The 15245-nt window shown below is 38.4% G+C and overlaps 1 protein-coding gene across 1 annotated transcript in view; it reads right to left on the reverse strand.

Annotated features, from left to right (window-relative positions):
- Positions 1-15245, reverse strand: part of HERC2 (HECT and RLD domain containing E3 ubiquitin protein ligase 2) — a 283798-nt gene that overhangs the window by 161136 nt on the left and 107417 nt on the right. Inside the window, exons 25-35 of the mRNA XM_004700032.2 lie at positions 12290-12393; positions 10416-10566; positions 7871-8085; positions 7418-7550; positions 7186-7313; positions 6899-7094; positions 4389-4522; positions 3293-3466; positions 3079-3215; positions 2815-2966; positions 1269-1460 (exon numbers count right to left, since the gene is read on the reverse strand). Of these exons, the coding sequence (XP_004700089.1) occupies positions 1269-1460; positions 2815-2966; positions 3079-3215; positions 3293-3466; positions 4389-4522; positions 6899-7094; positions 7186-7313; positions 7418-7550; positions 7871-8085; positions 10416-10566; positions 12290-12393 (1716 nt within the window). The remainder of the gene's footprint in view (positions 1-1268; positions 1461-2814; positions 2967-3078; positions 3216-3292; positions 3467-4388; positions 4523-6898; positions 7095-7185; positions 7314-7417; positions 7551-7870; positions 8086-10415; positions 10567-12289; positions 12394-15245) is intronic.

A 15245-nucleotide genomic window follows, 5' to 3' on the forward strand; every position in this document is an offset into this window, starting at 1 on the left:
TGAATGAGGGGGAGTGCAGAGTGGGGACCCAGGGCCCATCTGGAGGAAATTGGACATCCCCTTGCAGAAGGGCTGTGGGGAGGAGAGGAGCAAATCAGAGTGTAGTGTAGCAATGATGAAATATGCAATTTTCCTCTAGTTCTTAAATGGTTCTTCCCCCCACTACCATGATCCCAATTCTACCTTACATAACCGGCTGGACCGGAGGATGTACACCGGCACAGACAGGAACTGGAAATACAGTGAACCCAGGACAGATGAACCCCCCAGGACCAGCAGAGAGAGTGGCGATATCGGGAGGGTGGAGGGAAAGTGAAGGAGAAAGGGGGAACAGATGACAAGGTCTACATATGGCCTCCTCCCTGGGGGACGGACAGCGGAGAAGTGGATGAGGGAGCGTCAGATGGGGTAAGATATGATAAAATAATAATACTTTATAAATTATCAAGGGTTCAGGGGGTGGAGGGAGGAGGGAGGGAGGGGGAAAAATGAGCTGACACCAAGGGCTCGGGTGGAAAGCGGGTGTTGTGAATTAACATATGAACTAATGTGCTGGACACAAATGATGTATGTACTGATTGTGATGAGTTGTATGAGCCCCTAATAAAATGATTAATTTAATAAATAAATAAAATAGGGCTGCAGTAAAATTTTAAGGGGGGAGGGGCTAAAAACAATCCAGCCTTTCTTAAGCTTAGTCACCACACATCCTAGTGAGGGTCGTTATCAGCAGTTCTTGTAGGTGGTAGTGGTATTTGGCGTCATCCAGTCAATTTGGACTCACAGACAATAATTTGTCAGATCCTCAGCAAGTTAAACACATAATTACCATATGACCCAGAAATTACCCCATGACTCTTTAAGAACAGACTCCAGAGTTGAAAAATGTTATTCAAATAAAACGTGTACATCAGTAAGAGTCAAAATATTTCTTCTGTGGAGCTCCTGAAGGGTGAAACAGCGGAAGTAGTGGCTGAGGGCAAACACATAGCCCGCTATGCCAACAGGACTCCTGGTAATGGCAGCTCAGTAAGTAAGTAAGAGGGTAATGAAAAAGTTCTGGAAATAGATAATGGTGATGATTCCAAGTACTATTGTGATTCTACTCAATGTCAATGAATTGTGCATGTTCAAATGGTAAACTGTGGATTACATGTAGAGGACCACAACATTTTTTTTAAAAAGACGGATGGTGGCAAAATTTGCTATTTTCAAACCTGGAATTTTCAAATTTCACATTTTCTTTAGAAAAACCAGTTTCAACCTACCTATCAGTCGTAGTGCAGTCTGAGTGAGGGCAAGCATTCCCGAGTTCAGCAAGAGGTTCAGGTTGTTTGCACCGTGCTGCAGCGTCAGCATGCTAAGCATCACCAGGAGAAAGCGAGCTTGTGGGATCGTTCCCAGGCTTGGTCCTGATGGGTTTTCATTGGTAATGGTTTGCAGGGGAACTGGCTGGATACCTAAGAAGCATTAATACCCACATCAATTCCTTGCATGTGAATTTAGTAATATATGATGCAGAAAGAATTAACAATTTTTAAAATATCACTTTTCAGTAGAAGTCCACAGGGTAAGGGATAGTGTCGGGCAACTCTGCATTGATAAGTGATGATCCTGTCACATTCATTGCACATGGTTATCTCCATCTGTCTATAAAATTCACCACACTGTTTTAAGTATCTTCTAAATATTACTTCATTCCTTTCTCAATTAATTCCAACTGTATGTTTAAATTCCTTGCACAAAACCAATCCTAAGATTTCTCTGTAGATGTTTACCTCCAGCGGTATTAACAAAGGATACAGGCATTTTAGAGTTTATAGTATAAGTTAAAAAAACACAACAAACTCACTACTATTTAATCAATTCCAACTCATAGAAACCTTACAGTGCAGAGTAAAGTAGTCCCCTATGAGTTTCTGAGACTTTCACTCTTTTCTAGAGGAGTAAAAAGCCTTGTCTTTTTCCCACAGAGCAAATAGTGCTTTTGAACTGTGTATTAAGTGGCTAGTAGCCCTATGTATAGCCCACTGTGCGACCCAGGGCTCATCAATATGATTTAGACACATGAAAATATGTCAAACTTTTAAAACTTTATTATTCTATAATATTTTTAAGATTATGTCTTTTGCCAAATTTTGTTTGGAACTTGAGAGAACAAACAGCAGCTTTGATTATTATTCTAATGTTGTTAGGTGCCACTGAGTCACTTCTAACGCATAGTGACCCAACGTGTAACGGAACACAGCACTGCCCAGCCCTGCACCACCCTCACGACTGTTCTTATGTTTGCAGCAGTCTGTGTCAGTTCATCTTGTCGAGAGCCTTCCTCTCGTTCGCTGCCCCTCCACTTTACCAAGCATGAAGTCCTTTTCCAAGGACTGGTGTCTACTGTTAACATGTCCAAAGAAGAAATTTCATCATCTTTGCCTCCAAGGAGCCTTCTGGCTGTACTTCTTCTAAGATAGATTTGTTTAGTTCTTTTGGCAGACCTTGATCCTTCCAATATTCTTCAATAACACCATATTTAAATGTATCAATTATTTCTCAGTTTTTCTTATTCAATATCCAATTTTCACATGCAAAAGAGGTGACTGTAACTACCACAACTTGGGTCAGGTGCACCTTAGTCTTCAAAGTAACATCCTTGCTTTTAAACACTTTAAAGAAGAATTGTGCAGCAGATATACCTAATGCAATGTTATAAACACAGTTTCCATAACATATCATTAAGAGCCAAACTATGAAATAATGCTAATATAGATGTCATTTGAAAACAATATTTGAATAACCAGATATAATTTTAAAACTCACCAAGCTCTTTAAATTTGACATTTGCATCCATCAAAATATTCCGAATATTCTGAACAGCCCAAGCATACAGCTTGCCAAAAGTGACCTCCAGCAGCATTCGGTTAAAAGGTGGAATCAGATCAACATCCTTTAAACAATCTGTAAGGGGTTCCCTTGGAAACAAAGATAAATAATTGTTACTTAGAACACGGTCACATGTTGAACTTTAATGGAACAATGTTTGCTGCCAGTTTTCCTTAGGAAAATAAAGTTTATAAAATTTACCCTATATTGATTCCTTCAGGAATAAGTCTTTGCCATCCACAAAACATCGCATATTGCACAGATGGAAGTAAGAAATTTTTGGTTGCCAGTTTTAAAATTGTATCTATCCCTTCCAGACGAACCTCTGCTCTCTCCAACTGCAAAATATCAACACATATTCTTAAGTGTTGAGTATATCACGTTATACAGAGAATAAGCTCTCAACAAAGTTTACCTGTTTTAGCAAGCACTTCCTCATTTTTTCCACATCCACTGGCTCTTCTTTAAGAGCAAATTCAGCTATTGTACTAAGAAGGGAGGACTGTGGATAGAGACCCTGGACATTCTGCGTCAACCATTTGTACTTGTGGACACCTGTCACTGTACTCAACAGTGGTTGCCATTTATCCTAAAAAAGGAAAATAATTTAAACATTATTTACTTTAATAAAATATAAATAATGCCAATAAGTTTTACATGGGAAAATATTTTAAATTTACTACCATGGCAAAATTATATTTCTATGTCACAAATGTGCATATTAATGAATTTACAGTAACCAACAATTAATCGGAAGGTTGATTATTCAAACCCACCAGTGAATTCACAAGAGAAAGATGTGGTAGTCTTCTTCCACAGTGACTTACAGCTTGGGAACCCAATGGGGCACTGCTACTAGGTACTACAAGGTAAGTCAGAATCAACTCTAGAGCCAATTTTGTTTTATTCTGATGCTTTTTTTGTACTTTAGATTTGGAATGTGTTAACTTGGCATGCAAGTTTAAATTATCAAGCTTACAGTAAATTATCATTCTTATTGGTAGACTGAGAGACTGGTACAGTTTCCAAAACAAAAAATATTGTCAACAAAAGACTGGTGAATAAATAATGATATAATAAACTCCTAAAAATAAAACATCTCTTCGTATATGTGTCGGACCAGAAAACTCAAACTCAATGCCATTGAGTTGATTTTGACTCATAGCAACCTCTATAAGACAGGGTAAAACTGCCCCTGTTGATTTCTGAGACTATTTCTTCACAGGTATAGAAAGCCTTATCTTTCTCCCGAGGAGTGGATGGTGGCTTCAAACTGCTGACCTTGTGATTAGCAGCCCAATGCATAACCACTATACCACCATGGCTCCTCATGAGTGCTCACAGCACCATAAATTAAGGTTACTGTGCATCACTGGGGCATAGATACAGACACTTTCACTACATTCACTATCCTACAGATGCTAAAGTACAAAACAACAAGCCTTGTAGATTCTTTTGCTGTGTACTATATTTCTATTCAAGCAGTTTCAAACATCCAAAAGATACTTTACCTTGGGTGATTTCATTGTAATGGGTCTCTTATCCATACTTAGAGGACTATGAGGCAAAATGCAAGCTTCTTCTAAATCACTCTCTTCATTTCCAATTTTTTCTTCGTCATTAATAGATTCTGCTTTTTTAGGAACTATGTTTTAAAAATCATTAGTTTTAAAATAAATCTTAAGTATAATTTTTAATTATGAAATTTTAAAATTTGTATTACAGAGTATCTCTACACGGAAATTACCATGTTAATTGAAATGCTCAAACTACAGAAGTAAAATGCATCACAGTCTCACATGATCTGAAATCTAGCACTCACACTGAGCTCCAGGGGCAGAAAGACGGTCAGTGAGGAAGGCGGCAATAGGGAAAAGCCAAACCGGCAGTTTTAGCACCTGTAAACATTGTCTTAAAGGGCTAGGTGGGCTGTGTGCATTTCTGCCTTTTTTGCAAGTACCCAGTCTGCTAAAGTAGCATGAAAAGTAGCCACAAACTATATTGGAAACAAATAGAAATGGCTGTGCTAAAAAATAAAACAAAAAACTTTATTGCAATTGAAATTTCAAATAATTTTTATACGTCAAAAATCCTATTTTTGTGTGTTTTCTAACCACTCAAAAATGTAGAAACTATTTTCAGCTCATGAACAGCACACAAAAGCTATCAGGGTCTGATTTGGACCATAAACCATGGTTTGCCAATCTATCTTTCTCCATGGCTCTACCAACAAAATCAACCACATTATCTTTTTTCAATGTAATCCTCTTTAATTAGGAACGTTTCTACTGAAATTGAAAAGTGATAGATATTATTTCTTCTACATTTTTGTCTCTTTCAAGGCTTCTAGTCAAATTCTACTCAGAACAAGATAAAATTATAAGCAACATATAATACACCTGTGCAGAATACAGTTAGCTTGGCAGGCTTGAGTTTCTCAATCTTGCACATCACAAAGAAAGGCATGCCTATCAAACTAGTCTCTGGTTAAAATAACCGCTAAGCCCATGGTAAAGGGGTTTGTTTTTGTATGCTCTAAGTCCTTAGACCATGCTGTACCAGTTTTAAGTTTATATAAACATTATGTGTCATGCTGAATGCCTGAGCTTTTTGTTTACTGGTTTTAATTTTGGTAGTGGTAGGGGAGAGAAGAGTTACAGTCTGAGTTAGTTAGCTGAAGTTAGTCACATGGACACTGCCTCCCTAGTTGAATGATGCACAGTAAAACCCAAGATACCAAGGTGTTGGTAACTTTCCCTGGTTGACAATATTACTCATGTACTCTCACAATACAGATGATGGAAAAATAAGCCCCTATGTGACTCCAGATTTAGAGGACACCTGGAAGCCTGTGCACTGGTTTCTTCTGGACTGCTCCTATGCACGTTAGCCCTTGTCAATTTAAATCTGTATGCTTTCCCTGCATAAACCGCATCTATGACTATAACAGCTCTCATGTGTGCTATGAGTCCTTTTAGTAAGTCAATGAGCCTATGGGTCGTCTGGGACACCAACACAACATGGGCTTATTAATTATTAATAGCTTATAACTTATTTAAGTTCCCAACATTGTTCCAGACATCACAATAAAAATATTAAAAAGCCCATAAAAAGAAACTTTAAGAGGTGGAATGAGGGTTCAGAAGCCATGGGTATGAAATATGCAAGTGGTAAAGGAAGATTATTCTCTCTCAAAATTGAGACAAGCCTATCTCCTAATCCTGCCATTCTGCTATGGGTTTCTTGCTTCCTGGGCTAAAGGGATCTCAGGTGTTAATGCCGTGTCTTTTTGATCGAGAACATTTCTACGATTTAGAGAAGTATTATGGCTTAAGAGTTTGCACAAAAATAATCAATTTAGAATGAGTTCTGGAACATGTTGGTCTTTCATGCCATTATTGTTCAAAATGACCATCAAAAAAACTCAATGAATTAGCATTGTTTAAAAAGTTGATCTGTGAATAATTCATATTTCATAAGAGCATAATAAGAAACATCTCAAGACAAGTTTAAAACCACCCAACTTGTAAACTGTTTTACGTATTCCTAATCAAATATTAGGCATTAATAAAAAGCGTTTTTCTTTCCCTACCCCGTGTCAGGGTGCTTCCTTAAAACTATCAATAACTCTTTAAATTCCCTTCTAGAAAAACTCCGTGTATCAGAATACTCAGTATTACCAAAGAAAAAAATTTTTTTAGTTTTAAAATTACTGTAAAGATAAAATTATTGCTATCAGAGTAATTAATACAGACACTAAAAATCTCCCAACAATTTAGTAATGTTTGCAGTACATTTTCAGTAGCAACTTACTATGTATTAGAAGATGAAACATTCTATTCCAAAATTTCATCATTATCTATTATCTTGAAAAATAGCAAGTTTTTATATTTGAAAATAAACACATATAACAAGTATACAACAGTGCCACATATTGCAAATAGTAGTGAATGGCTTACTTCTGAAAACACAGACAACTACAAGGGAAATTGATAGTATTTCCTATCTTTCATATTCTTACCTCTCTTTTTTCTTCGTTCTCTAATTATCTTCTGAGCTATCCTCCTCCAACGGGGCAAAGAACTTAGCAGCTTAAACTTAGATATTACAGAAAGGTCATTACAAACTGCAGGCCTCAGTTCATTAAAAAGGAATCTCAAACGTTCAATGACAGGTGCACAGACCTCCTTGTATGAACGGCCCTGTTCTTGGTGTGTCTGCAGAATTAAATATGAAAAGACAACTTAATAACAAATAGTTTAAGAGTGTCTGCAAGATATGGAAAAAAGAAAATTAAAATCTATTTACCTTTATTAGTGAGCATTTCGCTTGATAGACAACTCTGCACACATCTACCACTGATTTAGGCAGTGTTCTGTATTTTACTTGTTCAATGCTAAGTGTACCTGTGTGAACTAAAGATAATGCCACATGACCTGTATGTAAAAAACATTTACAAAAGGGAAAGAATAAATGCATAGCACATGTGAGTGAGAGACCCTACATCACAAATAATATACATTGACACCCAATTGCATACCTAAATCCTCATGTTTTAAGAGGCAACAGAGCAGCAAACGGCCAACTTCTTCCACAGGATGCTCAGGAGGAAAGGTGATTGGTGTGGTCAAATGGCACTGCTTACAGTATCTTTCTATTTGACACAGAAAGTCCTGCAACAGAAACAGCAAGAGATCAGTTCAGAATCATCTTCATAGGTTCACAATAACCCTAGACATGCCACAGCTTCTGATGTACTTTTAATCAGTAAAGTTTCTCATGATTCCTAGAAAATGAATCAAACTAGTCATCCCAAAAGCAAGCTTGCAGGTGATATCTGAAACCAGGTATGGAATAAGTTAATAAAGACAAGTAGTATTATATACATGCTAAGCTCTAAGGTTTACACAAGGACATGCAGTAGGATGACTCAGTAATGGGTGTTGTGGAAAGTTAAAATCTTTCTGTGACTGATCCTCAGAAGCAAGCTTACCTTAACAGTGTGGTCCTGCATGTTGTTGTCAGCAATGGCTTGCAGGAAGGCCTGGGTATGGTCCCCCAGGGCCCATCTGTGGGCACAGAGTCGGGATTTTCTGGCAGGAGTGCCACCAGGAGAGCTGCAATGGTCCTCATCCTTCTCCTCATTATAGCTGTAGTGGATCTGGCTTGTCTGCAGGCCTCCAGAGAAGATGGATGACTGGAGCCACTCTGGCCAACATAGTACAGAGAATGAGTGTACTCATCACACATAAATATTAAAGAAAAAGATGCTGAACGAATACTCTTTAGAGATGAACAGCATCACTTACATGAGAGTTATAGCTGATATAATAATATATGTTAACTGACAGCTCTTATATCTAAGTGGTCAGGTAACACTTTCTGGTTATCAAAAATACCTTAGGCATGGTATCAGGACTGGGTATAATACAACCAAATCTTTGAGAGCCAGGGACAAGAGGACGACCTTGTTTCTCAGGTCTTATCAATGTTCTATTTTTGACAGGGTGCACTCACCACTTTTTTTATCACTCACTTTAATAACACATATTGAAGTTCTCCTTCTCTGACAAATTTCTGCTTTACATAACTTACAACTTTCATAGGTTTTGCTGTACCTTCAGCCCACCATTTACTCTACACCTTGTCTGAAGCTGTCCTAGTTTCATACACACCATGTGAGGAGGATGGGGGCTCTGAATTCTAACAAGGAGGCTGGCACCCAAGCACCATGTACATAATTATTCATTAAATCTCTACTGAAATAACTGTATGCAATCAAATACTAAAGGTGGTAAGAAAATGTGAAGGAGAAAGATCAGAATGCTTTAAAGGGTGCATTAAAGATTAACTGCGGACATGAAAACCCAGCAAAGCTACAGAATAAGATACAAGCGAGGAGCACACCCAGCAGAGGAGTGGCACTGGAGGGTTACAAAGGAGAGTACCATGAAGGCACGATGCATAGACCCAAGGCATTTGTAGAGTAAGAAGAACAGCACACGGTGTGCAATTTTTACTAAGGGATGGCTCATTAGAGATATGGCAATCCAACAAATACTGAAACTAGGATAAACCAGGTCAGATAGGAACATGTACCCAAACTCAATGGGAATGCAAATTTTTTTATTCTTTTATTTTATTCTACTTTTTTTTTTTTTGCATTTTTGGGGAATGCAAATTTTAACTGTTTGTAATAACCAATGGAAAATTCCCCCCAAATTAAGAAATCAATGTGAACCATGAGGTTTTCTTAATAATTGTGTGATCAAAATACTTTCCTAAAACTCAAGCAATTAGACTGGGATGTCCCCAGATAATTTCAATTTGTATTCCGTAAACCACCATTATTAATTTTCACAAGTCAAATCTAATCATGATTCTATACCCCTAACCATACTCGTACCTCTACCCTTACTCTGTGTCCTCCTCTTCCCCGTCTCTACTTAAAACACCTGGGACTTCCTCCTCGTTGAATAACCACACAGTTCACACAGTGGTTTCTACAGGAAGACCTAGTTGATCTCTAGAGAGGGTCACTCAATTGGTGCTCACTGTCCTCCTCCTATCACTATTTCCTGAACTTGTCTCCTCAACTTGCCGAACTAAATGAAGACAGTTTTGCCTCAACTCTTTGAAGACGAGGATAGTGCTGCCACAACTGGAGGAATCTGCAGGGAGCAGACACATACACTCAAGAGCCTGGCACTCTCACCCACTCAATTCCCTATCTGACACAACACACACACCATAATATACAAATAGTTTGAAACCCTGCTCTCCTCAACGATGCCCTCACACTCTGTGTTTCTATCCAGATGTGCCCACACCCAGCTTGCAGGGAATCTAATTTCCTTTCAAGCCTCAGTCAATTGCTATGCTCCCTATGAAGCTGTTCTCTCCCCTGAAGCAACTTACCAATGTCTCCATGAGAACCTAAATCAAACTAAATTGTACCCTTATCTGCTTATGTTGTTTCGATCAACCACAAAGAGATGATCCTCAAGGCCGAAGCAGGCTTTAGTCATCTTTACACACTGAAAGCCTTGCCTGGAGACCTGCACATAACCCAATTGTTCATCAGGTGCTTCTTAGATAAATAAAGGGCAAAAAAATGGAGAAACATACACAATAGGAAGAAAAATGTAAACCCACTTTATGAGCCAGGGAAAAAATAAGTTACCTCAGGTGGTTATGAATATTGCCATACCTACAACATCTGTCTCCAAATCTGGCAGAAGCCCAATTCTCAAACAGTGTTTCTCCCCAAAAAGAACAGATAGCCCACATCATGTGCGCAATATCTAAGTATTTGGTGACAATATGGGTCCATCAGTAAATTCTCACACAGGACATAGGTCATAGGACGCTTACATACCAGGAAGCTCTGTCTCACCACACACCATGAGAATAAGATTGGTTTAGTTTATTACTTGTCCTCATTCCAGCTGTGGAACTCTTCTTTTCTCCACTCTTAATCGACTTATAGCTCAACCAAAATATACTCATCAGTTCACAGAAAATAAAAATGCTCTTACTGGCGCATTCAACCTCAACAGGAGAAAGTGGTGTACTCATTGCTAAATAGGAAGCATGTAATCCGAGAAGAAGGCCCAGATTTCTCTCTGTGTCTATAAGCGGTGAAGATAGACTTCCCAGGTCTGGTATGGTAATGATTTCTTGGTCAGGCTAGGGAAAACAAATTTCATTATCAGTTGAGAAAATAGGGTTAATTAAGAAACATAAAACCAAGATATGACAAAACAATAATAATTTATAAATTATCAAGGGTTCGTGAGGGAGGCGGAGCGGGGAGGGAGGGGGGGAAACGAGGCGCTGATATCAAGGGCTCAAGTAGAAAACAAATGTTTTGAGAATGATGGTGGCAACAAATGTACAAATGTGCTTGACACAAAGGATGTATATTTGGATTGTGGTAAGAGTTGTACAAGTCACCAATAAAATGATTAAAAAAAAGATTTCAGAAATTATAAGCCTTAATATTGTAACGTTAATTAAAATACGCTGAAATTCATTAGACTATTAAAGCTTTGTAAATTTTTTTTAAGAGCAACATAAAACGAAGAAATGGAGTGATTTACATCCTTAAACAAGCCTTCTCATCAAATGGAGACAACCAAATGCCCTGGGTGCCCCATTCCTATACCCTATAATTCTGAGTTTCTGTTCGCATGCTAAACAATAGAAACCAAACAAACCGCACATTATACAAAGCAGACGGCAGATACAGAGTACTGCTGGTGGAAAAACCAAAGTTCAGGTAAAGAACTTAAGTTAGAAAATTCCGTAGGGAACCAAAGAGAAGTTCCCACAGTGATTGTACATAGTGCTTCAGAAAATAATCACATGTATATTAGAAATTATTACATGTATAGAGCCAAATGAGAAATAAAAATATAACAAGCACTGCAGATTACTAAGCTATTGAGTCGTGACCATAGAGGAAGCAATATATTCCAGCAAAATTAAAACCTGTTCAAAAAAGAAAGCACAAATCCAAAAAATATGAAATGTTTCCAGCCTCCTTGAATAATTTATAACCAAAGTAGTTTTTCGAATCATAAAATACCTATGTCTTACCCTAGTGGCATTTAATAAATTTGATTACCTCCAACAAATCCATTTCAGCTCAGAGTGACTTATATAGGACTTGCAAGATTATAAATATTTACATGACAGATTTACATTATAAGGCCTCAAATTTTTTCTGAGAACCAGCTAGTGGATTTGAACCTTGGACTTGTAGTCAGCAGTCCAATTCTTACCTGACAGTGTCTTAGGGACCCTTCCAATCTAAACATATTAACTCCAGTGTTCATGAATATGCAGGGAAGATAAATTTCTACTGTAAGGAATTATGATTATCACTTTTCACAAAAATGTTTATTTTATTAAATATAATATATGCTTATTTCTTATTCAAGACAATAATCCACTCGAAATTTCGATATAAGCTTACAATAAAATTAGAAGGACCAAGGGGCTCTCCTTTTGGTGGAAAAGATCCTGTTATATCTTACAAAGCAATACTTTTAAAATAAAATTTTAAGACCAAAACATCAAAAATCTTAACAGAAGTTAACTGTAAATAAGTTTACAAAAAACTCCTTTTTTTTTTATGTTTATACTTAATACTCTCAAAACCAAACCAAACCCACTGCCATGGAGTGTCTCACAGTGACCTTACATAGGGTTACCAAGGCTGTAAATCTTTAGAGTAGATAGCCCCATCTATCTTCCAAGGGGCGGCTGGCAGATGGTGAACCACAAACCTTGTGGTTGGTAGTCTAATACTTACCAGAGAGTGCCATCTGGCCTCCTTTATTAACTACCCTTTAAGGCAAAGCCATCCTACCCACCACATAGAAGCCAATCCTGCACACAACCTTACCTCCAAGTACTGGCCCACACAGAAAGCGTGCATTGATTCACGCGTGTCTTCAAACTGCAAAGCAGCTTCCAGAGCAACCACTGGGTCTTCTCCTGCAAACTGAGCTAGAAAAAGAAAAAAGTTATAACTACAAAGCAATATGATTTCAACACAATTTGCCTAAATATTTTTATTACAAAAACAGAGAAGAGTAGCAGGGTCTTGTGCAGTGGTGGGATTCAGCCAGTTTGCATGAGTTAGGCAGAACCGATACCTAATTTTTTGTTGAGTTCGGCAAACCAGTTTTTAAAATGACACTTATAATCAGGGTTTTCTCTAAGCTGGGCAAATCACAAGTTCACATTCTTCACTCTGTTTTCATTTTCATCTGTGTAAAAGTGTATTCTAACTCCCGCAGAAAGTTCATTCTGTCCATAGGTATAAAAATTTAGATAGAATTATGCTTACATTTATATAGTTCATAAAACTCATACTTTTGATGATATATACATTTTTATTCCCTGGCATTAAACAAGCATATATAAAAAGGTGCCAAATGATCAAAGGGTAACACCTGCCAGTCATTTCAGTTTGTGTTACCCACCCCAAATTCCCACAAGATATACTGAGTGTACTGGTGTTCCCAGATTGGTAAATTCAATAGGAAGCTAGGACACAATGAACCAACAGAAATGTAAGGGTCCATATGAAAAAAAAAGTTGATATGAACTTATAAGTAAGTTGTAGCCAATCTCAAGATAGGAATAAATTGCAATTTCTCAATTTTTGGAGCCATAATATTGGAATATTGAAGAAGTACAAGTTCCAAGGAAAACATGTGAAGAACAACTGTCCATATTTAATGACATTTTTAATTACCAAATTTTTATTAATGGTTATCAAGATTTCAAGGAAAATGTCCTAAAAATTTCCCAGAAGTATACAATTCATGAAAACTCTCTTATAACATAATCTAACTTTGTATACCTCTCTTATTGTTCTTATTTAAGTATTAACTGTATGAAATAATAAATTACCTTTGGTACATCCTATACTTAAAACGGTCATTAGGGCAGTGAACCAGTTGTTAAATTACCATATAAACTCGAGTATAAGCCAAGGCACCTAATTTTACCACAAAAACTGCATTAAAAATGTGCTGAAAAACTCGGCTTATACACGAGTATAGACGGTATTTTAATCCCTCCACTGGTCCTGTAGTACTGAGGCCAGGACTCTATCCTCGGTTCTAGAAGGAGCCTGTGCCCCAGGAAGTCTAGGCAGAAGGCCAATAGGTGTGGCACACCTGAGGGCAGGCAGGGAGAAAGGAGGCAGTACAGCCTCCTCCCCTCTGACGATGGTTAAGGCCTTGCTCCACTGCTGCTGCCTAGAGAGTAGGCAGCACTGCCAGTTCAGAACACAAACTCTTGTGCATCGTATGCAGAGCAGCTAGCTTCACACCCTAGACTATTGCACTTTGAGGGAAGTCAGCAACTCCAGGGCAGAGGAGAAGTCTGCCAGAAAAGGGAGCCCCTGTCCTACGTGGCCCCCTCGGTGTGCCCTAGTCCTCTTAGGGAGGCTGCCCAGGAGCCAACAACCATGATCTTCCCCTGCAGCAGCAGCCTATCACAAGCAGCAGTCTATAATCCCAGTCCAATCCACAGCCCCTGTCAGCCTCAGCACCAACAACAGTAACAGCAGCAGCAACTCAGGATGGGATCAGTTGAGTAACAAACCCACTGCTGTCAAGTCGATGGCAACTCACTGGGACCCTACAGGACAGGGTAGAACTGCCCTTGTGAGTTTCTGACACTGTCACTCTTCAGAGGAGTGGAAAGCCCTGAAAAGGAACGTTTACAGATGATGAGTGCCTTCCAACACCCCTGAACAGAGCCTAGTGACGGTGTCTCTTCTGTATGGAAAACCAGTTTACACAAAGGCAATTTTGGAAAAAAACACAAACAAATGCCAAGGTTATGGTTCTGTTGACCTCGACATTCCTGCAACAGCCCAGAAACCTATGTCTGTCCTGAAGGGTAATAGAGTCCAAGCTCCAATGACAAAGCAACAGGAACAAGATCTTACCAACCTGTATGTTTCTAATTTACCACTGTCTGTTGATGAGAAAGAACATGAAAATATGTTCAGACCATTTTGGGTAAGTTATTTCTACAAAGATACTCCATTATTCCAGTGGGACAGGTCATTGTGACAGAAAAATGTGAAGCTGTTATTGGTCTCTTTCATGGAAAATTCACTAAGCAGGAATTTCTGCTCCTATAAAACCTTTATGGTATTTGTGGACAGAGAGCAGAAGGGGCAAAATCTGAACAAATACAGCACCCCAGTATCATGGTAACCCCCTGAATGAAGCACGCCTGATTACTACAGTTGGAGTCTACAATTGTAATCTCTACATCTTTGGTCCAGCAAATGAGTCACCTGCCACTAGGCAGCACCAGAACATACATGCCTACAACATCAGCTATGCAATGCACCTACTTGCCACAGTACACACACATACAGACAACAGTTGTATCTGTTGAGGAGGCAAGTGGTCAGCAGCAGGTGACTATAGAGATGTCTAATGACCATGATACATATATCTTTCAACCAAATATGCAACCGGGGGATGTGCAGAAAGCATTCTTAGAAGAAGAAAAGTGTGAAGATGGAATGATCAAGCATTTCCCTAATCAACTGTATTTTAGGGCATGGACAGTTTTGCACAGGCTCTTAAAAAAGTTATTTATACTGAAATCAACTAAAACTACTTTTGCTCTAAGTTCTATAATAAGGTGCATGAAACCCTGAGATTCATCTAGTAGCTATTCCCCTTAACAGGTTTTATCTTAGTAAAGAACAAACAAAAGCTGATGGTGCCAAGCTAGCAAAAGATATAGCGACCCCAACAGACTGGTCTAGAAAACACTCTTAAAGGCCAGCGATCCTTGAACTAACTACAAGCTTTTCTTTC

This window comes from Echinops telfairi, unplaced genomic scaffold (assembly GCF_000313985.2).
Source record: "Echinops telfairi isolate 266 unplaced genomic scaffold, ASM31398v2 ScPeMD7_7475;HRSCAF=8513, whole genome shotgun sequence".
Lineage (NCBI taxonomy): Eukaryota > Metazoa > Chordata > Mammalia > Afrosoricida > Tenrecidae > Echinops > Echinops telfairi.